This window comes from Phocoena sinus, chromosome 10, assembly GCF_008692025.1.
Source record: "Phocoena sinus isolate mPhoSin1 chromosome 10, mPhoSin1.pri, whole genome shotgun sequence".
Classification (NCBI taxonomy): Eukaryota; Metazoa; Chordata; class Mammalia; order Artiodactyla; family Phocoenidae; genus Phocoena; species Phocoena sinus.
Window position 1 is genome coordinate 102,319,317 of NC_045772.1, and position 24,884 is coordinate 102,344,200.

General features: G+C 48.0%; 1 protein-coding gene across 6 annotated transcripts; it reads right to left on the bottom strand.

Moving 5' to 3' along the window:
* Positions 1 to 575: 575 nt before the first annotated feature.
* Positions 576 to 23,468, bottom strand: ATP6V1E1 (ATPase H+ transporting V1 subunit E1). Of its 6 annotated transcripts, XR_004351759.1 has the most exons (11): positions 23,307 to 23,467; positions 17,760 to 17,825; positions 15,928 to 16,037; positions 15,460 to 15,526; positions 13,074 to 13,130; positions 9,895 to 12,276; positions 9,426 to 9,515; positions 8,788 to 8,856; positions 7,342 to 7,436; positions 5,308 to 5,395; positions 3,590 to 4,149 (listed from the first exon to the last, which is right to left on the bottom strand). XR_004351759.1 is itself a non-coding variant. In XM_032645516.1 (9 exons), the coding sequence occupies exons 1-9, from the start codon at positions 23,337 to 23,339 to the stop codon at positions 1,411 to 1,413; spliced, it is 645 nt and encodes a 214-aa protein (XP_032501407.1). In that variant the 5' UTR covers positions 23,340 to 23,453; the 3' UTR covers positions 576 to 1,410. The 6 variants fall into 6 exon arrangements, 3 of the variants coding, with proteins under 3 accessions (XP_032501407.1, XP_032501406.1, XP_032501408.1); XR_004351758.1 differs by having other exon boundaries at positions 9,895 to 13,130; positions 23,307 to 23,468; XM_032645516.1 differs by lacking the exons at positions 3,590 to 4,149; positions 9,895 to 12,276; positions 13,074 to 13,130 and adding an exon at positions 576 to 1,437 and having other exon boundaries at positions 23,307 to 23,453.
* Positions 23,469 to 24,884: the final 1,416 nt, after the last annotated feature.

Genomic DNA, 24,884 nt, shown 5'->3' on the forward strand with positions numbered 1-24,884 from the left:
TACCCAACTTAAACTCCCACCAGCAGTGCATGAGGGCTCCCTCTTCTCCATGTCCTCACCAACTTTTGGTATTTGTTGTCTTTGGTGATGGCCAGTCTAATTGGTGTGAGGTGATATAGCTTAGAGGTTTTGATTTGCATTTCCCTGGTGATTAATTACACTGAGCATTTTTTCACGTATCTGTTGGCCATTTGAATATCTTCTTCAGAAAATATCCATTCAGGTCCTTTGCCCATTTTTAAATTGGATTATTTGGGATTTTTTTTGCTATTGAGTTGTATGAGTTCTTTGTATGTTTTGGATATTAGCCCCTTATCAGGTATATTTCTGCAATTATGTCCCCCCCCATTCAGTAGGCTACCTTTTCATTTTGTTGATGGTTTCCTTTGCTGTGAAGGAGCTTTTTAGTTTACTTTTTTTTTATTTTTTATTTTTTTAAACATCTTTATTGGGGTATAATTGCTTTACAATGGTGTGTTAGTTTCTGCTTTATAACAAAGTGAATCAGCTATACATATGCATATGTTCCCATATGTCTTCCCTCTTGCGCTTTTTAGTTTATTTTTGCTTTTCTTGCTTGTGCTTTAGGTGACCGATGTCAAGGAACTTCTCCCGCTGTTGGGAGTTTTATGATCTCAGGTCTCACATGTAAGTCCTTAATCCACTTTGATAGTTTTGTGAGTGGTATAAGATAGAGGTCTAGTTCCGTTCTTTTCCATGTGAATATCCGGTTTTCCCAGCACCGTTCCTTGAAGAGGCTGCCACTTCTCCATCGAGTATCCCTGGCTTTCCTGGCAACCATTAGGTGACCGTCTATGCAGGAGTTCATTTCTGGGCTCTGGGTTCTGGTCCATCTTTCTTTGTCTGTTTTTATGCTGATGAATTGAAACAAATCAACTGCAGACACTTTGTAGTTCTCTCTGTGCTTCCCGTTGCCCCAGTGACAGTTGTTGGGGGATCAGGAAGGAAGCAGTCCTGCAGTGGGTTGTTTCATGGTCCTGGTCTCAGCCTCCCTGGCAGCCTGTTTTAAATTTAGTCTCTTGTCATTAAGGAGACTGAGCTTGACTACTGACCCAGTGGGGTGAGTGGCAGCCAGCCCAGGGGGACTAAATACCTAGGGAGGGTAGACGGGCCTGGGTGGGGCAGCAGGGCTGGCCTGACGCCGGCCCACGGGGCGCAGCGGAATCTGAGGCTGGAGATGCTCGCCGGGTGTGGAGCTGGGCTGTGCCAGGCAATGGTCACCTGTCCCCTGGAAATGCTCAAGATTCTGCTGCAGCATGCTGGGCGCCTGGGTGAGGCCTCTCCCACCTTCGCGCAGTATCGATAAGGGGCTGTCAGAACAGATTTCCCCACGTTCGCACTCATCCGCCAGACTGTGACCCAGTCAGCGCTCCAGGTCAGCAGAAGTCTTTATTTTGTGGATTTCAACACCTCCAGCTGTAGGACAAACAGCAGGGATGAGACTCAGTTCGGGAGGGGGAGAGAATGTTTCCCTGTTAGCTCTGTCCTGCTGCCTTAACATTTAGGCCCGATTTCCTAAAGATTTTAAGCAACGTCAGTGGCCTGCTCACACACACTTCAGTGTTGCTATGGAAGCTGGCCTTCCGCGGGAAGGCAGTAAGGGAGAAGAGGGCCATTCCTATTCTTTTGCTTTTCTCTGGAAAAGGAGTTTGGCCCTTTCCTAAATCCGGGTCCTCTCAAAGACACAGTGGTCAGGTATCAAAGCATCTATCGAAGACAGGGGTGTGTCCCATGAAAGGAGGCCAGCGGGGGGCACGGAGGGTGTCTCCCCAGGGCGAGGCGTGTTGGCCACGGGACTGACACAGCACCTGTGAGGCCTTGGGTGTGCGTCTCCCCTCCCACCAGCTGGCCACACATGCTGAGCTGGAATTTAGCCAGGTTTCCAGGCTGGATCAGGCCAGCCTGAGGCAAACAACTGCAGAAAGAGTGAAGTCCAGACAACTGGAAGCCCTGCTGTGTTTCGATCTGCAAAGGGTAAGGTTCTGTCACGTTTCGTTTTACATCCTGGACGAGAAGTCTTAGTACTTCTCCAACACTCAAAAAGAAGTAAAACTCAGGATACGGATGGATGGGTAAATTATGTACATCTAAGGCAGACAATGTGCAAAATACTGTTTACTGATTGACCACCTTCTTAAAGCTACTCGTTTGAGACCTGTGCCTAGATTTCTACCCCATGAAATATGGTAAAAGGGGCAGCAAGTACCTTCTTAGTATGCATTGTTGCTCTGCTGGATACCAGTCAAAATTGAGGCAAAAGAAGTAGTTTCCTTTTAGGGCTTAAAATCTAGGCCAAGTGTCTCCAACACTGAGAATCTAAAAAACTAATATTCACACAACTTCAGTGCATCGAATGCTGTGGTCATTAATGAGACTCACCCACATTCAAAACGCTTGCATCAATAACCAAGTTTCAGGGGGAAAACTTTGACTCATCAGATCACGTGCTCTGAATTACTCCACTAAAAAGGGTTGACGTCTGAAGAATCTCATTCCATGAAATGGGACATGTTCCCCTAGTCTTGGAATTCTACAGAAAGGAGGCACCCCTTAAGTCTGAAGGGCAGTTTTTGAACAAAGATAATCTGCTGGTCTACAAATCACGCAGAAGATATACGGGGATTCCTGTGTCCCAAAGTACAAGTCGCGTGAAACTATGCAGATAAGCTTAGAGATGGTTGAGGAATGGAAGAAAGATCAAACACAGTTTTAACAGGAGGATAAGGAAGTGGCGGAGGAGGGGGTCCTACCGCAGTTTCCTATAAAGCAAGCCGGGCAGGCAGTGGCCGTGGCCTTGGGAAGCAGCCTAAGCAGGAGGGATATCCTACTAGATAATACAGGCCCGAGAGAGCTCCCTGGAGCCAAGAACTGATGTCCTCACCTTAGGACAACCCTCAGCTCTAGGAAGGGCAGGGCCCGAGGGGCTGCCTTCCCTCCCCACAGCCCGCTGCCAGGGTTCCGCTGCCAGCCCTGCCCCGCGGGGCCCCCTTTCCCCCCGCAGGCACCCGGCCGCGGCCCTCATCGCCAGGGAGCTGCTCCGCACCCAGGGCCTGGTGGGGCTCTCCTGGGGGCTGGGAGCCGCCCTTCTCAGGTGAGGCCTCTCCCCAAGCTGGACACAGAAGGGCCCCAGGGAACAGGGAGAGGAACCCAAGGCCAGAGGGACGGCTCCCCACGGGGCCTCTGTGCTCTTCTAGGATGTTCAAACTCAGGACGGCAGAACCGGGCAGGGCTGCAGGGTCGGGCCTGGGAGACTGGTCTAGGCCCTTCTGCGGGGACCGGGCCCACATGACTGTCAGGTGCTCTGGGGCCCGGGAGGAAGGGAACACCTGTGTGCGGACAGTCTTAAGGGGCTGGGAGGGCGCCCCAGGTGAGGCTTTGGTAGAAAGGAGCAGATGCGCCTGAGGGACACAGAGGGTTCGTGGTTTCAACTGCTGACGGCTGTCAGCCCGCAAATGCTCCAGGGGTTTGGAAAACGCTTCCTCTTTCCAGATGCCTGGGAACTTCACCCTCTCAAACCAAACCACAACCTGCAGGGAGCGCCTTGTGTAATAAATCAGTGACATCCACGTACGTGTTATGTTTTAATAAATAAAGCATATTCACGGCTTCGATCTTAAATCACATTTACAGACATTTCTAGGCCCAAACAGGTTAACAGTGAAGCTGCTGCTGCTGGAAGAAATGAGGCCCCACATGCACTTGAAGCCCAAAGAGTGGAGACCTGACCCCAGAGCCCACCACTCCGCCCCCCCGAGGCTGGACCCCAGGAGAGCAGGAGGCCTGGGGACACTCATGCACCCACCACCTGACCCCTCGCCTCTGTGCTGCAGAACAGCGGGAAGTTGTGTTACTTTGAGACACGCCAGAGGAAGGTTTCCTGATCGCACTAAGTGAGACTCTCGCCCGTTGGTCCCCACCAGCCGGGGTGTTAGCTACAGCAGGGCTTCCACTGACAGATGCAGGACAGGACAGGAGGACAGCAAAGAAGCTACGCAGGCCATCTTGTCTCTTCAACTGTCAGAAACGTCCACGTCACGCAGTGGGTGGACGCCACCTCCCTCAGGCTTAGTCCAAAAACTTCCTGTTGGCATTTGCCCCAAACAAGGCTCCCCGCACTTCGGGCATCATCTGTGAAGAAAGAAGCTCCTGCGTGAGGCGGCGCCGTCCCCCGCGCCTCAACCCCGCCCCGAAGTCACGAAGCCCAGTAATTGGCCAAGCACCGCCCGAGTCCGACCAAGAGACTCAGCGATCGCAAACGTGGGCTTAAGGCCACTGCTTAAGGGGAAAGAGAACAAATGACGGGCACCATGGCCGTCTAAGGCTTCCGTCCCACTCCGGTATGGGGAGAAGAGTCGACGTTCTGGAGCACCTACACTCGTTCTTTCAACGGGTGCTGAGCGCACGCCGGGTGGAAAGCTGACAGCGCAGGTCTGTGCTGAGGGGCGCCGCAGCAACTGGAGAAGCCCAAGCACTCAACCTCAGGACGCAGCCGCCAGCCATGTGCGGCCAGTGCAACCGAGGCGGCGAACTGCGCCCCTTACCTAGCTTTAGTTAAATTAGCCACGCGTGGCTGGTGGGTAGCATGGCTCTGAGGTGTAAGTAACCAGAAGACGATGGTGAAGGTCGGGGCAGCAGACCACACCCCTGGAAGAGGCCCTGCACTCGGGACAACTCAAGTTTTCTGGCTGCTTTCCTGCAAACCCGGAAACACCTGAAGAGCCTGGCGCCCTGTGGCAATTCCTTTAAGAGCAGTTGCTTGACTTTCCATCATTCCTGCTGCGGTCTGGGGTTCTGGGGCTTTGGGTCAGCATCTCCACATGCAGTAAAATAGGTACATTAAAATCCTAGACACAGGGCTTCCTTGGTGGCACAGTGGTGGAGAGCCTGCCTGCCGATGCAGGGGACGCGGGTTCGTGCCCCGGTCTGGGAAGATCCCACGTGCCGCGGAGCGGCTGGGCCCATGCGCCATGGCCGCTGAGCCCGCGTGTCCAGAGCCTGTGCTCTGCAATGGGAGAGGCCACGGCAGTGAGGCCCGCGTACCGCAAAAAAAAAAAAAAAATCCTAGACACACAAAGCCCTCGTTGTGACCCCAAGGCCACCCTCATGTAAACATATCCTCCCAGCAAATGGCACTAAATGCCCGAATCCCCACTCCTTTTAAGAAAATGTCAAAAAACATAGAAAGAATCAACCAAGTCCAAATATGGCCAATTGACATGTTCTCCGCAGCACCTCCTCAAGGTAACGACAGGCCAACTAACTGATGAGACGTGTCCCCACACTCACCTGCTGGGCTATGAGGTCCAGCCGGCTTTCGAGGGTATTGGAGACCTTGATTTTGCGATCCCCGTTGTAGATCTCAACCCCGCCAGCTCTACAAAGAACACCGGAAACAACGTTCATAGATTTGAGGGAAACAGACACACGTTGTACAATTACCTTCTTCCCTTGGAGAATAGCTGTCTTGGTGTGTGGATGGTCTCAACACTCTTAGCAGCAATAAACATATGCAATAAGTTTGAAACTAATTCAGAAGCTTCTGAAGCTTCAAGGTAAAGAGGCTGATAATAACTCATTACCAAGTGACTATGTGCCAATCTGATTTTACGTTACTCTAACAACCAGCCCTCCCCAACTGGACGAAAAGGGGGAAGACTGCGTCCCAGTTTGCAAATCAATACATACAGTCCTCATCTGAATGCTTCTTAAAGGCCAGTGCTGCAGGGACCAGGGGTGCTGACAGGCAATCCTCCTCAGTGCCTGTGTCTCAGATAAAAGACTCCATCCCAGCAGGTGCCAAACCCAGTCCTCAGTGGTGCAAGGCCGATAGGTCACATCCTACTACAAGGAGCCTCAGGTATGAAATTCTTTTGCTACATTACAATTCAATTTTTTACAAAATATTTCTTGAAATAAGCAGGCTCTGAGGCAAAGGCTGGGAAAAATTTTGCAAATTTTCTCTAGAAAATTTCAAAGGGCTCTGACGTGAATATTATTTTCTTACTCCATCCTCCTCCCCCATTTCCTCTTTGTTTCTCTGAACAGCCCCTGTCCCCACGCGGGTAGCAGGGGAAGGGGGGTGTCTGCTGTGCACCAGGCACTCCTGAACGCCAAGTCCAGGCCCTTCCGTGTCTCCTATTCCCCAGGGACCTATAAACCAGGAAACAGGCTTAAGAGGTGGATAAAAGGACCAATTTACTGAATAAAACTCCAGTTTAAATCTGCAGAGTCCTTCACCTGCAATTCTGAATCTCAAAGGCTCTGAAAACAGAACCACCTAATTCAAGTGGCTCCAGAGCCTGAACTGGGCTCCAGTCACCTGTCAGCAAACGGCTGGTGTCCCTGCGTAACTCCCCCTCGGGTGTGAGCGCTCCTGCTTCCATTCAAACACGTAGGGCATGTACGGGATTGCTTCTCTAAGCACCCGAACTCAAAGCACCAGGCACAGTGGTCCTGACTGGAACTGCCGAGTCCTGCATGGTCTCCACACGCGGACTACCCGCCAGCAGAGTCACTGTGGATCCTGAGCTCTGATGTCAGTGCTGCACAGACATGAGCCCACTTCAGCTCCCAAGAGCTCAGTGAGGCGGGTGCTGTTATCCCAGGTCAGAGATGAGGAAGACTAAGTAACTAGTCCAACCCTACCTGGCCAACACCTGGCAGAGTGGAGAAGCAGACCTCGCTCTGACAGTAACGCTCAATAATGCTCAGGCTCCCACAGGCCCTCAGCTTGGAAGCACCGTCACACACATACCCTATCTACCTCTGATCCTCAGTTTATGAAGCAAGCAAGACTGATCCCTTTGACAGATGATGGGATGTGGGCTCGAGGTCCTGCAGCGAGCAACAGGCCAATCGGGACTCAGAACTAGGTCTTGCAATCTGAAATTCATGTGTCCCAAGGCCTCCGCAATGCTGGCCCATGGGGTGGACCAGCGGGCAGGCGCACAGGGAAAATGCCCCGGGCTCTCCCCGGCCAGGAGCTCCTACCACCCCTCCTGACCACGCCAAGTCTCCCGGCACTCAGCAGAAGCACCATGGTTGCTGGCGTTCCACACCAAGGGATCTGCCAGCCAGACATGGCTACTTCCTTGTCAGAGGGAGTGATCACCTTTCTCACTACCTAGGACACACGTGGACCCACGTTCCAGTTCTGGGTACAGAATCCATGCTGCTTCTAGGCAAGCTGAGCCGTAAGAAGCTGGTTAACAAGGGGGAGACCAACAGGCGCCAGCACGAGGCACGCGTGGATGGCCACACCGCTGTACTGCCCGGGGCGCCCAGAGCAGCTCAGGCGTTAAAAGCAGAAATGCTCCTTACATTTCCTCAGGCAGGAAGGCCTCCTGATCAATGTGGACATCAGCGTCTCTTTTGGTGGCGATTTTGTACACGGGCATTGCTTTTTGCACCGCAGCCTGGAAAAACACAAAAAAGAGAGGTTTTATCAGAAACTGTGGAGCAGGTATCCATAAAACCAACAGTCTGTACAAACAAAGATATTCCTACGTATTTTTCAAGTAAAAGAACAGACATGTTGCTGGTGGGAATGTAAAACGGTACAGCCGCTGTGGCAGATGGTATCGTAGTCCCTCGAAAATCAAACACAGAATCACCTCAGGATCCAGCAAGTCTACCTCTGGATACTTATCCAAGTGAAGTACAAGCACAGACCCAACAGATACTTGTACACCCGTGTTCACAGCAGCACTGCTCACAATACTCAAAAGGTAGAGACGACCCAGGTGTCTATTAACACATAAATGAACAAATAAAATGTGGTCTATAGATAGGATTCAGCCTTAAAGAAAGAAATCCTGACACACACTACAACGTGAATGAACCCTGAAGACATTACTGCCAAGTGAAATAAGCCCGTCACACAAGCACAGATACTGTCTGAGCCCCAGTGTATGTGTCAATCTGTTCAACTAGTAATCGTGTCAGAAAAAGACTAAAGTTCCTTCAAGAAAACATTCTCACGTGTCTCCTGGAGCCTACAGTGCTGTCCGAAGATGGGACTTCCACGCCACATTCAGTGCAGTGCAGCGTGAGGAACCCTCTTCCATCTGTCCTACACCTCCACTTCTCCCAGCTCACTGATTTTTAAAACTGCGGTAAAATGCACGTGAAATTCACCATCGTGATCAGTTTTAAGTGTACAGTCCTGTGGCTTTAAGTACGTTCATTGTTGTGCAACTGTCCCCACCATCCCTCTCCAGAACGTTCCACCTTCTCAAGCTGAAACTGTCTCCATTAAACACCGTCTCCACCTGCCCCTCCCCCCGCCTCTCTCTCTTTTATTTAGATGGTATTGCCTATCCTCTGCTCCAATCTAGTAGGTACTGTTTTCTCCAGAAAGGGAGGAGGGTACTAACTCAGATGGCAACTTGATTTGTTTAAGAAAATAAGTAAGAGGCTCAGGTACACTTAAGTTAGTATCTATAACATGTTAAGACTCTTCTAGTCTCCATAGTTGAGCTGTCATTTATTACAGCGTGCATTTCATCCCTAACATTTTGATCTTTAAAAAGAAAAAGGGGGCTTCCCTGGTGGCGCAGTGGTTGAGAGTCCGCCTGCCGATGCAGGGGACACGGGTTCGTGCCCCGGTCCGGGAAGATCCCACATGCCACGGAGCGGCTGGGCCCGTGAGCCATGGCCGCTGAGCCTGCGCGTCCGGAGCCTGTGCTCCGCAACGCGAGAGGCCACACAGTGAGAGGCCCGCGTACCTCAAAAAAAAAAAAAAAAAAGGATTTCTTCAAGCTCTACCTTCACCAGAGGGAAATCCTGTTTCCTGCAACGAACGATCATTCGGGGCTCCAACAACTGGTACAAACCCTGTTAACGCACAATCAGATACAATTAGTAAAAACTGCAAACTATAAAATAAAACAGCAGTAAATAAAATGTCTTCATAATTCTTTCATCTAGTTTGGGAAAGCAGTCCTCTTGTTTAATTAAGTTCCCCCAAAGATGGCCTACATAGTATGAGAACATGGCAAGATCTTCATATCACAAACCAGATAAATATACCCAATGCTCTGGTGATGGGAACGAAATTCATACGGGAGTCTTACATCAACTAGGTTGAGGACAAGTATTGTACTTAACAGCTGAACAGCAAACAATTAAAATGTATACAGCCTGTGATCTGAACCTCAATATCTAAAGCAAGCATTTTAGTGGTAAAGTTAAATCGGGAAAGTTTACAGCTGGAGGTTACAAAGGACAAGTGAGACAACATCAGTCTCCCCCACCAGCCAGACACCACCGTCCTCCCACGCATCTCCCGACCAGACAAGGAGAAGAGCTAAAATGAGAACACAGGAGAAACAGCTGGCTTCTATCCCATTTGTCGACTCTGCAGGGACGTGGCTCTCAGTGGTGCATCCGACCTACAAACTTACCTGGAGGACCAGTCCATCCAGCAGCACTTGGTACCTGGTCGTATCTTTTACCACTTTGCTGAGCCTCTGTTTGGCTTCATTTAGTAGGTCCTACAAAGAGTGCAAAAAGAAAAAGTTATCTACACACCTGGGTAGTCAGCTTGGAACCCACGTGGGGCTGGCCCAGCCCGTGTCCAATCACTTCTCACTTTACGGCCGTGTTTTCTCTCCACACGCGCTCTCTGAGGGGTACGATAAAGGCAGATGCTGCCCGAAGGACACAGATGTGAGCGAGAGCGCTACCGCGGCTCCCAGGGGACTCGCGCTCAGGCAGAAGCGCCCAGGTTACCGATCACGACTGACCAACACAGAAAGAGCCACGTGACACAGCCGTGGAGAGCAAGCTACTGAGGCAGCTGGGCAAGATGCTTCCATTTTTTATTAGAAAAAGCAGCCTCTGCACAGAGAACAAAGTGTCATCAGTGTTTACCTGCGGGAGGCTGGACTATCAATGATTTCCATTTTCTTTATGTTAGTTTGTATTTTCCAATGGTCTATAGTAAACGCTGGCTTCTATAACGAAAGCAGACATTGAAAGGGACTCCGGAGACAAATCTCACGTGGTTGAGAAGAGCGCGCTGGCATCTGCTCGTACGTGGTAAGCACGCACAGGCTTACTGGTAAAAGAGGACCGAGGTCGTTTAAATGGCAGAGAGAGCGCCTCTCAATCCCACTGCTGGCCACCCAATGCCGCTGAGAACAGTTCGTCCTAGTAAATCTTCCACATACATGTCTCCCTTATTGAATATGATCTCTGGAATGATTTGGGGGATTTAAAGAGGGAGAACACACATGCTCGCTCAGAAACCAATCAGAATTTGAGGAGTGAGGGTGGAGAGAAGGAGGTGGCCCTGTATTTGGTTCTGAGAGTCTCCCTTGGACCCGCACCCAGCCCGGAACCACTCCCGAGCAGTTGAAGCCTTTAGAATCTAGAACACTACGGCACAAAGATTTGAAGCATTTATGATATAAGACATCTGGCTGAAAGAAACCTCAGCCCCTCCTCACCAAGAGACCCCTCAAGCACAGTCCTCTTTGTGCGGGAATTGACTGTCCACACTGGTCATGCCGGTAGGGGTGGACACGAACAGTACGGAGACAGGTTTACTCTAAAGAGTGCGCATCAAGTGAAGCTGTAACGAGTGATGCCAGCCACTTGTGAAAATAACCCGCTGAGAAATCTGGAAATGGACAAATGAGGACTCTCAACACCACCCAGAACTCCAATCAAGGGAGTAGGAACTTGGAATAAACTGAACTCCAGCCAAGAGAGCTGGAACCTAATCGACATAAACTGCATTGTCTCTTGTCTAAATCACTCCTGTCCACCTAAGAGACATGCCCCACAGGTCAGGAAGGTAACTTAAGTAATACCCCAGTGACACTCTTTGATTCGAAACTCAGCTTTCTGGCTGTAGTCTGACTCCCCATGGGGAGGGGTGTAGGTTACTGCCGTTCACGTGTCAGCCTACAGATCAGTATTTTGAGAGTCTAGAAGGGCATTTTCATTATCTGTCCACCTGAACCTAACTGCCTCTAGGATCCGGAAAATATTAGATTCTGCTCCTGGAAAGCAAGAAACTAAAACCCGATTATGACGACAACATCAAAATCATGTCTCCTTGCTCCTGCCCGGTGTGAAGAGTCAGGGCGCCTCCCGCAGAGACATTTCTGTTTCGTCTCTTAAACCGCAGCACCAGAAACCTCTACTTCACGACCAGCAAATCGGAATTTCTAAAGGTCGGTCTGTTCTTTATCTCCCTTCAACGACAACACCACCACCTTACACAGTGTGAGGTTTAGGAAGTGATGGTAAAGAGCTGTTACTTACCCCAGGCCTGTCCTGTGTGAGGCACCGCACCGTCACTTTTCCTATGTGGACCAACTTAATTCTAAAGAAGCTTCACGTATATGCTTTCTCCATTTTACAAAAGGAAGGTTCAAAAGGGTTAAAAAATTCACCCACCGGAACTTCCCTGGTGGTCCAGTGATAAAGAATCAGCCTTCCAATGCAGGGGACACGGTTCGATCCCTGGTCTGGGAAATGAGATCCCACATGCCGCAGGGCAACTAAGCCCACGCTCTCTAGAGCGCATGCACCACAACTGGAGCGCCCACACGCTGCAACTAGAGAGCCCATGTGCTCCCCGGTCCGGGAGGATCCCACATGCTGCGGAGCGGCTGGGCCTGTGAGCCATGGCCGCTGAGCCTGCGCATCCGGAGCCTGTGCTCCGCAGCGGGAGAGGCCACAGCAGTGAGAGACCCGCGTACCGCAAAAAAAAAAAAAAAAAAAAGATCCAATGCAGCCAAATAAATAAATGAAGAAATACTAGGAAAAAAAAAATTCGCCCACCAAACAGCAGATAGTGGTGAAATAGAAACACACCTCACAGGGATTCCAAAGCATGGGCTCTTACACCTGGAGAGCCTCAGGGCAGGCAGGGGAAAAGGGTAGACAGCAGAGAAAAGTAACTAAAGGACTATAGGCAACCGTGCACTTCTGGTAGCAGAATAGCTTGCCTGTTTGCTTTTCATTTTCATCCTGGTTCTGTATTTCCTCCTTCCTTCTATCTTCTGTCAACATCCTTTTCTAGCCAACTGCTTGACAAATCCCCTTCCTTTCATAGTTTCTTATACTACAGATAAAGCTGGAGAATTAAACGTTTTAAAAGAGCCAAATCCACAGAAACATGCACATGTAGCCCTGTCCCCCATCATCTCACAGCCGGTTTCCTCACCCTCCGTGCCGCTTCATTACTGGGGTTCACTAAACAGCAAATCACCTGATGGCAAGATGTTAGGCTGCAAAGGACTAAGGAAAGAAGCGCTTTAGAACAACTGAAATTATAGAAATGTTTATTTTAACAAAATTCTCATTATACATTAGCAAAACGAAAGCTCAGGCTGTGCTCTGAAACCGAGTTGCACGCTACAGAATAACTGGCATTGCCATCTACCAACAACAAAATGAGAAAAAATAAAAGAAAAACAAGAAACCCCGACAGTTCACACGCCCGCTGCCTTCAGCCCCTCACCGCGTGCTCGCCTGTCCAGCTTTCACCGCCAGGCTTTGTCTCTACCAGCCCAACGACGCTGCTCTAGTATGAGTCAGAAGTGAAACCTCGATCCCCAACTCCAAAGACCACTGCGCTCTTCCCCCTTGGACTCGCCATAGCATGAGACGCTGTATTCGATTACCATTTTGTTCTTCAAGTCTTCTGTCCCTTTGGCTTCTCCTTCACAACTTCTCTAACACGACTGCTTCCCCCCATGTTCCTTAGCAGTCTCTTTTTCCTGCCGTAAGCTGAAGGCTTCTCGGTTTGCTCCCCTGGCCCTGTAGTTCTACATCCACAAGCTTGCGATCTCACCCATGCCACGCAGCTCCACATGGGACCTGTGTGCTCTCTGAGTGGAAGCCCCAGCCTCTCCTAAGTTCGCCTGGACTCCAAAGGTGATTCAAATGCCAAGATTCATCACCATTCCCCACCTGCTCCTCCCCCTGTATTTCGAACCCTCATCACCTATCCAAGTGCCTAGCGACCTGGTGAGAAAGCTTAGGTCTTTCTGGACGCCGCACAACCTGCAGTCACCGAGTCCCACAGACCACACCTTTCAGCATCTGTGGATGCCGTCGCTTCATGTCCTCTGCTGCCATGTGGTCTTGACCTGCAAGTCAAAGTTAAGCCATAACCTCATTTCCCCTCCCCAAGTCACCAGTTCTCTTTCTCCAAAACAAATCTAAGGCTAAAGCAGTATTTCTCAGTGTGGTTCTCAGACCTCCTGCAACAAGATTACTCTGGGCTGTTTATTCCTGATGAGAATACAGAAAATCTCTGGCAATGGGGCCAGGAGTCTGAGTTTTAACAAGGCCCTCCAGGTGATCTCTGTGCCTATTAGAGTTAAGAGAGCTGGTCAAAGGATTTGTCCCACACTCTTCAGCAGGCGTTCAAGGCTCTTCCAACTGAACCCTAGTGTCTCTCTCCAGCCTCAGTTCCTACACTCCCCGCTCTCCTGGACAATTCCACTTCCTGCCCGTGTTGTCAATTCCAGGCCTCTGTTTTTGTTTCAGGCTGCTCTCTCCGTCCCGTCTCCAAGGTAATGACATTCTTTACAGTCACACTCAAAAGGCTGCCGTATAGATACAGTCTCTGGTCTAGTCCCAGTTAGACAGCAGACTCCTACAGCACTGAGCACCAGTGCAGGACCAGTACAGGCAAACCCTGCAGTCCAAACGGCTGACTGCCAAAGGAACCCAGCTAGTTATGAAATGAAAATATGAGAGTGAAAACTAAAAGATCAAGTTAGTATCGAAAGCAGAGACATTTAGTTGCGACAATTTTAGAAGCAGATCAACTCTGGCTACTCTGGGCTCTATTAAGTGTTATGGGAGTTATGTTAGTGAGTCACCTGTGTGTCCTCACACTCAACCTCCTGGAAGACACTTCCATCTGAAGGCTTCCTGTCCCCTCAAAGAATGTCCAACGTGATCTGGTGGTTATTCTCAAAAGAGCCCGCCCTCCTGACTTCGTATCATGTTAATGGAGCCACCACCCTCCTAGGCAGCCAGGCCTGAAACTCAGGGTTTGGCGTCAGCCTTAGAAGAGGAGGTGAGGGGCTTCCCTGGTGGCGCAGTGCTTGAGAATCCACCTGTCGATGCAGGGGACGGGTTCGAGCCCTGGTCCAGGAAGATCCCACATGCCGTGGAGCGGCTGGGCCCGTGCACCACAACAACTGAGCCTGCGCTCTAGAGCCCACGAGCCACAACTACTGAGCCCGCGCGCCACAACTGCTGAAGCCCACGCGCCTAGAGCCAGTGCTCCACAACAAGAGAAGTCCCCGCTCGCCACAACTAGAGAAAGCCCGCGCGTAGCAACGAAGTCCCAACACAGCCAAAAAGAAATTAATTTTTTTTAAAAAAAGAAGAGGAGGTGGAGGAGTCGGTAGCCAACGTCCGGGGCTTTCTCCTATAAAACATGTCACCACTGACACCCAACTCAGTCCTTGCTGCCACCATGCCAGGCTCACCTGACAAGAACCAATATCTTACAATATTAGTTTGTTTCTCTAGTCATCTAAGAAGATGGTATGTCTTCTGCTTAGTCAAGTATTATATTTTCAGTTTCATAGCTTTTCCATATAGTTCCTGTTCACCAACATTTACTCCTAATTGCTTACTGTTGGCATGCAGTAAAACTATCAATTTCTGTATATTCTCTTGGTAGCCAGTCACCTTTTTGAACTAATTACTAGTTCTTAGTTATTTTCAGATGTTGTATTTTTTTAAATATACAGTCGTATCTTCAAAAAAATAACTGTTTCTTCCTTCCCAATATTTATATAACTTGTCTCTCCGTTTTGTAAGAAATCTAGGGCCTCCACAATAACAATGAGTAACAGTGGAAACAGAGGCCTCCGCTTGGTTTCTCAATTTTTTTTTTTGGCCGCACCACACAGCTTGTAGGATCTCAGTTCCCCGACCAGGGATCGAACGTATGTTTCTGCCCTCTCCTTTGGGTGACAATACTCCCCACATGGTTTTCTGTCTAACCTCTTCTCTGTTAAATTTAGTCTACGTCCTCATATCATGAACCCTATTTATGACAGGCCTCATAAAATAAAATGAAACCTTCAACAGCTTTCTACTGAAAGCAAGCAAAGCTCTTCACGTGCACTCATGGCCCCACAGTAACTCCATCCTACCTTTCTGGCCTTATTAGTCCCCATCGCCCTCAGATACTGTATGGTCCCCCCATCACGTGCTATATACCCAGGAGCTACATGCTCTGTTAGAGCAGCAGGTCCTTGAAGACTGGACACACATCTTATTCATTTCTGTATTTATTACAATACCTAGTGTAATGATCTGCCGACCAAATGTTTTCTCTCTCAAAATCATTCATCAGCTCCTTAATCTAACATTAACTAGTGAATTCTCTATAACAGACACATGAATAAACATTTTATAATTCTATAGCTAAAGGGGCTAATTACTCACTGTGATAAGGTCATCTCTCGCTCTGAGGACTTTGAGCCTCGCCTGATTCATCAAATTAGACATCTGACTGCAAAAGGCACAGAAAAGTAGTATCATTACAGCATAAAAAACAACCAACGTAGAGAAAGAAAGGTACAACCTCCTACATATGTGCAAACACTTCTCTTCGTACAGATCCCAAAGAGAACTCCCTGAAATACATGTAGCGGTTTTTATCCACTTCTTTTCAAAGATAAGGAAATATTTATTGAATGCTTATGAAGTGGCAAGACTTTCTTATCAGTTATTTCAACTATATCTTTCAATAATCCTGTGAGCCTTCCGTTTTCCCAAATGAGGAAAGAGAAGTTAAGTAACTTGACCAAGGTTAGTTAATCAGTGAATGGTCCGTTTCAGACCGGAACCCGTAACTGCCTGGCTCCAAAGCACCTGCTTTACCCGCTCGTCCCGGTGATTTTCAAAGCTCACATTTTCTTCTGCTGCTCAATCTGCTTTTCTTTCTTCTCGTAGTATTCCATAATCTTCAGTCTTTGGGTCTGCACAAGACGACCTTTCTCAATGTTGAACTCTTCTTCTGCCTACCAAGGAATTTATTATTATTACTTCATTATACAGATTTTGACAGTTTTATTTTAAGCAGCTGATGACCAGGGTGGTTGCTTATATTCACCTTATTCTATGTCTAGTATCCACCAACAAAGTTTCAATGAACAGAATCAGAAGATTCTGTGTATGAAAAAAATTATGTATTTTAAATTTGATCCATCTGTTGAATAGAGGGCTAATGAAAAGGACACAGAATTTGGAGTCAGAAGATATGAGTTACTGTCTAAAAAATTTGGTCAAGTAATCTAAGTGTCCTCCCTTATAAAATAAGAAAATAAAAATAGTATTCTTTCCTTTGTAGGTCAAAATCTAACAGTCCTTTTAAAATTATAAACTACATAAATTTGAGTTATTAGTTTTATTAGTGTTAATTATTGAGCGGTCACTTTTTACAAAGGGTATCTTAGTATATCAGCCGTCTGTGATTTTCAGGCAGTAAGAAATTATGACTTTGGAAGCTAGCTAAAGTTACTGATTCAGATGTTGAATGCTTGGCACAGACACTGGAACTTTCAAATTCTAAAATAAATGCCTAACAGCTTGTTTCTATACCTATCACATGAGATAAGACTAGTTTAAATAGAAATGCATTTACCAACTGAAATAGAAGTTCTGTATTTGTCCCAGAGAGAAATAAGGAAACTAGTCATACGAGAAACTGCAGTGCTCCTAAGGCCATCAAAACAATGTTAAACAAGCAACAAGGACATACTGTACAGCAGAGAGATACAGCCATTATTCTGTAATAACTTTAAATAGAGTATAATCTATAAAAATACTGACTCACTATGCTGTACACCTGAAATTAATGTAATATTGTTAACCAACTATACTTCAATAAAAAATATATAAAACAATACCCTCTCAACTGTTTCACTTCAGTGACAGGCAAAATAAGTCTTTTCTTTCTTAGATGATAAATTACTCAAACAGTTCAAAAGTTTAGTTTTGGCCCTAGGATACCAGGCACACACAATTTTAAGGCTTTACCGTTAAGTAACAAATGTAACCACTGTAGAATAAAGTAAAAGGACAGTGAAAATACAGTATTAGGTGATATATTCTGACCTACCATGATTATACCTAGAGAAAAGAACAATTTTATATACTGTACAGAAACACTGCAACTCGAAATATCTGTAAAATTTCTAGATGCTGACTGCCGCCTTCGTGATGGACAGGGGCTTTCATTTTATGCCTTACATACGCCAAACTGTGTATTTACCTTTTTTGCAGCAAGCACAAATAAAAAAGCAACATAACAATGAGAAAATACTACATCCTCCCCTGACCAGCTATCAATTAGCCGCGGTTGCTCAATGTCTGAGTTTGGATTCCATGAGAAAATTAATCCATCCCTTACTTTTCTACTCCCTACCATAAAATTTCAGGACACTTATCGACAATCAGAATTTTGGGACTTCACTGGCGGTCCAGTGGTTAGGATTCCATGCTTCCACTGCAGGGGGACAGGCTCGATCCCTGGCCAGGGAACTAAGATCCCGCGTGCCACGTGGCGCAGGCCAAAAAATTAAAGAATGTTTAGAAAGGAAAATTTACTTTTAACGTTAAAGAAATTCTTACTGGTCCTATGCAATGAACGCTCTGTTAATCAATTTTACCAAGTACTAATTAGCAAAGCAAGACAGCACGAAACTTTGATAACTTCTTACACCTAGGAAGTGGAATCTCACCTTTGCATCTATTTCTTCTGCTTTCTCATTGGCTTCTTGTTCAATAAAAGCCATCATGTGCTTAATCTATAAGGAGAAGGAAAAGGTTCCTTTAGAATATGACAAGAAAAAATATCTACGTTTTCTGATTCTTCCAACAGTCATTTATGGAATGCCTTTCTGTTCTCAGGTAACTTACAATCTGGAATTTACTCCAGCAAATGGACCCGATGCAATATTTAACAACACAGGTAAATAGGCCATTATCCTACTCTCAAGGAACTTGGAGGCTATGGGGAGGAAGGACTGAATACACGTCCTCCTCTACTTCGGCCTCCTTCAGCCAGACCGTCCTTCCCCCTTCTCCATTTCTACTGGAGTGTACCAGACAGCCTCCTACTCTCAAGGCACTCCAGCCTGACTCCCCTCCCCGCAACCCAGTGAAATCACTTGTAAGATGACGGCCATCTCCTCGCGCTTATCTTACTGCATCTGCAGCGTCTCCAGGTACACTGACCACCACCCTTCTTGAGCATGTGCTTCCCTTTACTCCCGCCACTTCCTTGCTCTCCTCCTCAGCCTCCTCTGAGGCCATACACTTCTTCCTCCGCCTCCCAGACAGCTCCTTCAGGAGACCCTACCCACGGCAACTGAAATCCCACATGCTCCGTAAAGAACACTGACGGCTCTGCTCCCACGTCCCCCTTGACCTCTGCCTTGATGACCAGCACCAACACCAAGTAGTCCCCTCCCGTATCTCAGGCCCCAGGTCCAATCACCATGTCCTACGAGCTCTCTCTTCTAACACCTGTTTAATCTGTCCATCTCTCTCCACCTTCACAGGCACAGTCTCATCTTTGCTATCATCATCTCCTGGCAGAATTACTGCAACAGTGTCCATATCTTCTCCGGGCCCTCAGTCTTGTTCCCTTGCTAACCAGCTCTACCTGGCAACCAGGAAGATCCTTTACAAACGTCCCTCTCATCACGTACCACACCCCCCCTTAGGATAAAGTGCAGAGATTTTAGAAGGTCTGCCATGTGGTCACTGCTCATCTCTCCAGCATCACATGAAATGTAACCTCCACCACTGGCCACTCCTCAGACTCCTAGTTCCTGTCATCCTACATTTTTTAAAGTTAATTAATTTTATTTTTGGCTGCGTTGGGTCTTCGTTGCTGTGTGCAGGCTTTCTCTAGTTGTGGCGAGCAGGGGCTACTCTTCGTTGCGGTGTACGGGCTTCTCATTGCGGTGGCTCCTCTTGCTGTGGAGCACGGGCTCTAGGCGTGCAGGCTTCAGTAGTTGTGGCATGCGGGCTCAGTAGTTGTGGCATGCGGGCTCAGTAGTTGTGGCTCACAGGCTCCAGAGCGCAGGCTCAGTAGTTGTGGCGCACGGGCTTAGTTGCTCTGCGGCATGTGGGATCTTCCCGGACCAGGGCTCAAACCCGTGTCCCCTGCACTGGCAGGCGGATTCTTAACCATTGTGCCACCAGGGAGGTCCCCATGCTACTCTCATTTCAGGTTTTCAGTTCCTTGAGCTCGCCATTCTTTCCACTTTGGAGATTTCAAACATGCTGTTCCTTCCACTTGGAACACTCCCCCACCCCCAGCCCAGCTATCTTCTCGAGCCTCAGCTCGCTTAACTGTCACCTCCTTTGGAAAATCTCCTGAACCTCTCACTTATCTGCACCCAGGACACTCTGCACTTCTCCGCCTAAACACATAGTCCTAATTGCCTGCTTGCCTGTGCCTCTCCTCAACTAAACTATAAGGCTAGGAACTTGCTAAAGGGTTTTAGATCTCTGGCTACAATTGGAGAATGAAGTCCCCAAAGTCTTCTGAATGGGGCTTGGGGTGACTGATCTAATTTATACTCATAAACAGAGTACTGTCTCTAGTGGCAGATGTAAAATATACCCAAATGAATATACAAGCAACAGAGCTAATCAAACTCACTGGTAGTTTCACTTCATAGGGGCTCTACCTGAAAGGAATAGTGAATTAAAAAGGAAAAAAAGCAGCTTAAAAAAATTTAATGTAGAGCCTCTAGGTTATTAACTCATTTCACGTATTAATTGTCCCACATAAAGGTAAACACCACCGTAAACCCAGGACACGGGGTTAAGGGTTTACTTCCCCCACAGTAGGTGCTCAATAAACATTTGTGAGTGAGTGAGAATCTGTTGGGAGTTTCAAGCCTTCTGAGGTACCCCAACTACTTTTTAGAGTCCGTACAAAAGTGAGTTAAGATTTGTTTCACAAGAATGTGAATATACTTAACACTACTAAATCATTCACTTAAAAATGGTTAAAAAGGCCCTGAGAAAACCATAATTCAAAAAGACACATGTACCCCAATGTTTATTGCAGCACTGTTTACAATAGCCAGGATGTGGAAACAACCTAAATGTCCATCGACAGATGAATGGATAAAAATACAATGGAATAAAAAGGAACAAGATTGGGTCCTCTGTAGAGACATGGATGGACCTAGAGTCTGTCATACAGAGTGAAGTAAGTCAGAAAGAGAAAAACAAATATCGCGTATTAACGCGTATGTGTGGAATCTAGAAAGACAGTACAGATGAACCCATTTGCAGGGCGGGAATAGAAACGGAGATGTAGAGAATGGACATGTGAACACAGCGAGGGAAGGGGGGGTGGGATGAATTGGGAGATTAGGTTTGACATACATACACCACCACGTGTAAGACATAGCTAGTGGGGACCTGCTATACAGCGCAGGGAGCTCAGCTTGGTGCTCTGTGGTGACCTAGATGGGGGTGGGTGGCAGGGAGGTCCAAGAGGGAGGGGATCCGGGCATACGTGTAGCTGATCCACTTCGTTGTGCAGCAGAAACTAACACAACGTTGTAGGGCAACTATACTCCAAAAAATGGTCAAAAAGGGAAACTTCACGTAATGTGTTTTACACAATTAAAAAAAGTGAGTTAAGAATACAACCTAGGGACTTCCCTGGTGGCGCAGTGGTTAAGAATCTGCTTGCCTGCCGACGCAGGGGACATGGCTTCGAGCCCATGATCCCACGTGCCGCGGAGCAACTAAGCCTGTGCACCACAACCACTGAGCCTGTGCTCTGGAGCCCGCGAGCCACACCACTGAAGCCTGTGTGCCTAGAGCCCGTGCTCTGCAACGAGAAGCCGCTGCAATGAGAAGCCCACGCACTGCAACGAAGAGTAGCCTCCGCTCACCGCAACTAGAAAAAAGCCCACGTGCAGCAATGAAGACCCAACGCAGCCAAAACATAAATATATTTTTTTTAAAAAAGGGAAAATACAGAGCAGGTGCTTTAAAAGAAAAAAAAAGAATACAACCTCATGGCATCAAAGTCTTGAGGAAAATACACAGCACGGTTTTAGAAGGGAAGACTTATTTTTTGTCAAAATTCTTAGGAGCTCTCTACCAGTGAGGAGCCAAAATAATGACGACAATCAGAGCCCGTTTTATAGGTAATACAATACTTATAAAATCTCAAGCCTTGAAAAATTGGGGTGCCTAACCCAAATCTACACTGTTAAGAAAAACCACAGTGAACTTGCTAAATGGATCAACCTCCACACATCTGTGCCTGTGTGTGTGTTTCTGTTTGTGCTGTGGAATGGAGTCGTCACAAGCTCAGATCAAACTCACACTGCACTGTCTGGAACTTTAAAAGGAGTTTAAAGACAGTAATCAACTCAGGTGCTTACAAACGCTACAAGACACTGGCCTCTAGAGGGGAACCCTCATTCAAACCTGCATTACCTGCCTCTATCTCTCGGGCCGGACCCTCTGCAACCAGATCTGACGAGATCAGCACAGCCTAGAGCAAAACACGCTCATTGGAGCCCAGGTCACAGAAACCCGTTTACAGTCAACAAGAACACACTCTGCCTTTAGGAGTTCCAATGAGAGAAAAGTCAACCCCTTCAGGACATTTAACTCCACCCTTAAGGCAGAAAAATCTGCCCTTAAAATATACTTTTCTTCTTCCTGCTAAAGCTACTGGGTTCTACACTTCTGGAGTCAAGATTCTTTTGAAAGTTTGATGAAATAAATAACCATACTCCTCAGACAAAAAAAGCCACATACACAAATACTTTAATACAGTGGGGAAGAAATCAGGAAGCCCAGGATTTCTTTTTCTTTTTACATTTAAGTATTAGTATTTTATTTCCAGCACTCAAGTTCATCCTTAAGAAGATTTAGTAGATTCTAGGGGGCTCTTTTTAAATACATTACCTACTTGTGACGGAAAAACCAACAAGAAGCAGCACTCCATTTTTGATGTATGTACACAATATATCTCCTACAGGACACTGTTTGGCTTAGCAGTGTTGGCAGCTCCAGTGCAATCTCACAGAGCATCCTAGGGTTTCACTGACCCACACCTAATGGTGCCTGAAAAACATCTATGTTTCCCCCTCGTCTCAGAATCCATGAAAGTCTGCAGATTCTCCCAGCTCTAAAAGCAGTGATGTTTACAGAAATCAGCACTTTGCTTTACTGAAGCAGACATCTTGACAGCAAAGAGAGTAACAAGATTTGACTTGACCCAAATTGCATGAGGACTAAAGACAGTTTCACCATTCGGCTTTGCAATGTAGTTTCCAGAAATCAACTGTGATGAAAAGCAGGAAATAACTATATTAAGATTTTACTAACTCCAAAAGAGCAGGAAGTTGAAGGAAACCCAGATTTCTAGACGTCTACTCGGTGCTCGATACTCAGGCCTGGTCACTGCCGGGAATACGGGGAAAACAGGCACCGCCCTGATGGGGACCGCGCGTAGTGTGGAGTACAGACGATACATTTCCTCGTTCTTACTATTTTACAGAAAGAAAACGTGGTTCTGGCCTAGTTTCACTGCTTTACCTTTGCCGTGTATTCTAACTGGGGAAGCCCTAGTTTTCAATACATCACAACAAGGCGGAAAACGAAGGAGAAGAGGAGGACGAGAGCTGGACTACGTGGAGCGCACTGCGTCCTTTTTCCTACAGTAAAACTCAGACGCAGCGCTGATTAATGTTCAAAACCCGCGCTGTTCTGTAAGCATACGGTAAGATTTCCTACAGTGCCGCACAGACGCTATTTTTGTTACCCTCCGTGATCAGCCTAAGATCCCCTAAAAGGAAGAACCACCACGCTTCCGAGAGCATATCACCTAACGAATAAAGTGCAGAATCGTTTTAAAGGAACTGGAAACATCCAAGGAAAAAACACCGTACTGCTCATCTAAGAAGGCTCACAAGGCACTGAGTGAGCGTTAGTCAGGGTTTTCCGAGAACTTCTGCCAGAAAGAGACAAGTTCTCTAAACTGCGGCCTGAGTGCCCTTCCTCGAAGTCCGGGCCTGGGCGGTCAACGCCCGCCGCCCGCGAACTCCAAAGCGCCGAGCAACGCCGCGACCCCAGGCCGGCCGCTCGCCCGCCAAGCCCGACGCGGCCTCGAACCGCACAGTCCCGAGGCGGGGTCCCGGGGACGGGGAGATCTGGCCAACGAGGCCGCCGCGGAGCTCCCCCAGGCCCGGGGCGGCATCCGCCCACCTCTCGGGGTCCAGCCCGGCGCTCACCTGCTTCTGCACGTCGGCATCGCTGAGGGCCATGGTGCAAGCGACGGGAGGCAGCGGGTGACCGGCCGAAGCTCAGAACCGACGCCGGCAGCGGGCGAACGGGAGACGAAAGCCAGACGCGCTTCCGACCTCTTCTGTTTTGTGAGCGCAGCTTCCGGTTCCTGCGCAGGTCGCCGGGCAGCCCAGCCAGTGGGGAGAGAGCGGCCCGGAAGTCACGCCCCTCCACACGCCCCGCCTCGCCTCCTGTCGCTCACTCGTGACGTCTCGTGACCTCTCCCGGTCTTTTCCCCAGCAGCCCGCTCCGAGGCGCGAGGGACGTCTGTTGTCGTGCCCCTGACTTTAACTGAGATTTGTAGCCCTTGCGTTTTTTAAAAAAGTTTACTTTTGCCAACCAGAATTTGTCTTACTTTCCTGGCCCTAATGGAAGCAAATGCGTCAATATTTTACTTATTAACAGGTTTTATTTTTAGAGCAGCTTTACATTTACGGAGAATTGAGCTCAGGTTCCCATATTGTTAGCCTCCTCCCTTTCTGGGGTACATTTGTTATATTTCATTAACCGAGGCTAATGTGTTGACAAAAGCCCACAGTTTAACCAGTTTCCTTAGTTTCCCTCTGTTGCGGAAATTCGGCCTCTGTACACCAGTGCCGGATTATATCTTGGAGACGGAGTTTTGGGTGAAGTAGAAAACAATAGTTTTATTGCTTTGCCAGGCACAGGGGGCCACGGCAGGGTAATGCCCTCAAAACAGTGTGTCCCACCTGGAGGGGGTGGTGAGGAGTCTTACAGTGTTCCAGGAACAGGGCATGATTAGCTCGTGGAGCTTCTTCTGATTGGTTGCTGGTGAGGTCATCGGGAATCAGCATCATCAACCTTCTAGTTCCAACCGGTCTGAGGCCTGTGTGCTGTGGGCAGCGAGCAGCTAACCTCTCCCACCTGGTGGGGGCTTCAGTGTCTGCAGAACAGCTGGAAGGACCCGGCTGAGAACATTAACTGTATAGCCCTGAGGGAGAGCTAAAAGTCCTTGACTGTAATGGCTAACGTATTATTATTTTGTCTTGCTTGACTGTTTGCCTTTCTGCATTTTCCCACTTGTCTGATTAAATGTACTCCTTGACTGAAGTTTTTCTGCAGACAAAGGGCAGGCGGAAGATATGGGTGAGGGTCTATTCTGGGAAGGCCTCACAGGGTCCTGCTCGGTGACACCCCTGATGCCCTTTTCCTGTTCCAGGACCCCATCCCGGTTACCACCTTTCATTTAGTTGACGTGTCTCGTAAGTTCTTCTTGGGGGTGACGGTTGCTCAAACTTCCCTCTTTGTTGACCTTGACAGTTTGAGGGATACTGTTAGGTATATTACAGATGCACCTCTGGGGCTCTTCACATAATTGGTCAGGGGTTGTGGGTTTTGGGGAGGAAGAGCACAGAGAGAAAGTGCCATTTTCATCACATCACATCACGGGTTCATGCTGTCAGCCTGGTTTTTGACTGTTGCTGTTGACCGTGATCACTTGGCTGAAGCAGTGCTTGTCAGGTTTCTCCACTGTAAAGTTACTCTTTTCTTCCCCTTTCCATACT